Here is a 3,172-nt window from a genome sequence, read left to right on the forward strand (position 1 = left end):
ATAAATACAAAACATAAATAAACGACAAACAAAGTACTGAAAATCTTTGTACAAGATATAAATAGTTTGAAATATACTTATAGCGTTACCTTTGGCAAGTCTAGTTTACAGTTGGACGACCGGCGGTAACAAAAGTTTCTCCCTTTTCCAGTAAAGATGAAGCCGAGCTGTGCGTCGCACTCCGTGTGGCCAGAAGTCTCGCTTCATTTATGGATTCATACACACATTTCTGATATTTACCACTTTTTATTTGCCCTTAACGTGACGTCTGTGCGTCCTCGTCCCGGTGCAGTCCACGGAGCGAGGGTGTGTGGGTGTGTGTGCGTGGGGGGGTCAGTTTAGGAACGCGTTAGGGGTCACCCTCTTTTGGTGGGACAGCACCCCGGGGAACCCCGCGGACACGCCGGGGGAGAAGGCCGGTAGCGAGCTGTTTCTGAGCGAGTCCGAGAGCAGCGCCTGCGGGGAGCCGCCGAAGCCCGGCGCGCCCTGCGGGAGATGGGGAGGCGGCGGAGGTGCCGCGGGCGGCGGGCCGCCTCCTCCACCCGGCGGGGCCGCCGCCGCCGAGTGCTGGCTCCCCGACACGAAGTACCCGGGCTGACCAGACAGCAGCCCGACCGGCGACGAGCTCATCCCGTAACTGTTCGTCAGGCCCAGCGGCAGCGAGCGGCCCAGCTCCCCGTTACTCAGCTGCTCCACGGCGGGCAGCAACGAGCCGTAGCCAGCCGCCTGGTTCAGGAAGCCGGCGGACGAGCCGTTGTAGTGCGGGTGATGGTGGTGGTGGTGGTGCAGGGACAGGAACGGGGACAGCTGCCAGTACAGCGGGTTGCTGCTCCGCTCGTTGATGCCCAGCCCGAGAGGAGCGAAGCGCAAACCGCGCTTCATCGCCAGCTTGCCCCGAGAGGTGGCGGAGCGCCGGCGGAGCTTCCCGGTGGTCCCGCCGATGAACACGTCGTCGCTGCTCGGGTCCAGCATCCAGTAGTTGCCCTTGCCCGGGTCGTCGTAGTGCCGGGGCACCTTAACGAAGCACTTATTGAGGCTGAGGTTGTGCCGGATGGAGTTCTGCCAGCCCTGCTTGTGCTCCCGGTAGTACGGGAAGTTCTTCATGATGAACTCGTAGATGCCGTTGAGCGTGAGCCGCTTCTCGGGGCTCTGCCGGATGGCCATCATGATCAGCGCGTTGTAGCTGAACGGAGGCTTGTCGTACTTCCCGTTTTTGGCGCCGTTGCCGCCGCCGGTGTTCTGCTCCGGTGTCGCCTTGCCACCGTCCCCTCCTCCGCCTCCCCCTCCGTCCTCCTCCTCTTCCCCCGGCTCCTCCTTGCCCGGTTTCTCCGGCTCTAGGAGCGTGGAGGCCGCGGAGTCCACCTCCGGGGGGTCCAGAGACTTCTCGCAGTCGGAGCCCGGGGAGGGACACGGGGCTCCGTGGATCGCGACCATCGCGGAGTCCGCACGCTCGCACTTGGAGGGCAGCAGGAGGCTCTTGATGCTGAAGGAGGAGGACCGGTGCACGGTCGGCGGGTCTTTTACATCCTCCATGCCCGGTGGCGGCTCTCCCGACAAAACCAGGAATAAATAATAAAAAAAAATGAACAACAACAACAACTCCGAGGTCCTCCACCTCCGTGATCCGAGAGAGAGACAGAGAGGAGAGAGAAAGGAGGCTCAGGATGAGAGACGCATGGATGGAGAGAGAGAGAGAGAGAGGGAGGGAGGGAGAGCGTGGCGTGGATGTGGAGAAATTAGTAATTAAGGAGGTTCCGACGACATCACGGAGAGGAGGAGCTTCTCCAACTTGGTGATTTTGTCAACAAATCCTCTTTTCTCCTCCTCTCGCTCTCCGCGCGCCTCCGTCTCCAAACCTCCGACCTTTCCTGTCTCGAGCCTCACAAACCTGTCACTTCATCTGCTCCGCTTTAATCTCTCTCTCCATCGTTCCATATTTACGCGCGCGCACACATCTCCCTCAACCACGTGTGTGTGCGCCAAGCCCGTGCGTAAAAGCGCACGTCCGCTTTTAGGTGTGCGCGTGCGTAAAAGCGCACGGGCAGTCGGGGCTTTGTTTTCTCGGCGACAATAATAGTTTGAATTCATGTCGGCAAACATGGCGCGTGCACGCACAGTGTGTGTTCGCGAGCGTGCGTGTGTGTGTTTGGGGATGGAGAGGAGGAGGAGGGCACCGAGAGAAACGCCATTGTCTACTAATAAAAATCATCGTGTCGGCAGTAACACACACACACACACACACACACAGCAGAGGCGGCGGGTCTCACGCTGGAGCCAGAGCGCCTCCTGTCGGCAGCAGGCAGGACTGATCCATGTGAACAGTTGGTTCCGGTGTCAGTTTGTGTGCCGCAGACAGAGCAGTTTGAGCGACCATCAGAGGGGGGATTTAAAAAGAACCCACTGAATTTACCTTCTCAGTTCACAGGTCATTACATGCAAAACCACTTTATTCAAACAAGCTGTCAACATGTAAAAATAATCTAAACTTTCAGATATTTTCACTCCTGTGAAGCATTTTTAACAACAACGATCGGTTCTCCATGTAATTTTATAAACTACGTCCCTGTTATATTTGCAATTTCCTAAAGCACAAACTCTTTTCACACAGAGGGTTGTTCTTTTTTAGGGTTTTTAAAATAACATTTCTATAGTAGACAGTAGAAAAAATTAATTGTTTATCTAGTACTTTATTACTTTGGTGAAGTATGTGTGGATGTGGGGGAAAAATTTGTCAGCAAGAAAACTCATAAAACTACAGTTAAACATCCAAAAGCTTATGCTCACCTTCATATTTTCCAAAGTGGTCCGATTGGAGTCTTTGCCCGGCTGATTCTGGCCCCTGGGCCTTATGTTTTGCACCCTAAAGAGTCCACTGGGTCAGACTGGAACCTTTGGCATGTTTGTTGAAGCCTGCCTGCATCGGTGGTGTCTAACATGCGGCTCTGGAGCCAGAATCCGGCCCAGTTGATGATTTTTTTAAGTGTTTTTGTTGTTTGAGTCCAGCTTTAGTTTTGGGGTGTTTTTATTCTTTAGTCATCGAAGTTTTTGCTCTCTGAGTTTTTGGTGGCCGCCAGTTCCTCCTGTTATTTTTATGACTTCTCGTGTTTTTTGTCCCTTGCAGTGAGCAGTCATCGCGCTGTTTTAATGGTATGACTGCAGACCAGCAGAGCGT

At 54.5% G+C, this 3,172-nt stretch overlaps 1 protein-coding gene across 1 annotated transcript; it reads right to left on the bottom strand.

Moving 5' to 3' along the window:
• Positions 1–333: 333 nt before the first annotated feature.
• LOC116335521 (forkhead box protein G1-like) lies at positions 334–1,616 on the bottom strand. The gene is made up of 3 exons (XM_031759237.2): positions 1,315–1,616; positions 566–1,215; positions 334–505 (listed from the first exon to the last, which is right to left on the bottom strand). The coding sequence occupies exons 1-3, from the start codon at positions 1,531–1,533 to the stop codon at positions 334–336; spliced, it is 1,041 nt and encodes a 346-aa protein (XP_031615097.1). The 5' UTR covers positions 1,534–1,616.
• Between the last annotated feature and the right edge of the window lie 1,556 nt (positions 1,617–3,172).

This window comes from Oreochromis aureus, linkage group 13 (assembly GCF_013358895.1).
Source record: "Oreochromis aureus strain Israel breed Guangdong linkage group 13, ZZ_aureus, whole genome shotgun sequence".
NCBI lineage: Eukaryota > Metazoa > Chordata > Actinopteri > Cichliformes > Cichlidae > Oreochromis > Oreochromis aureus.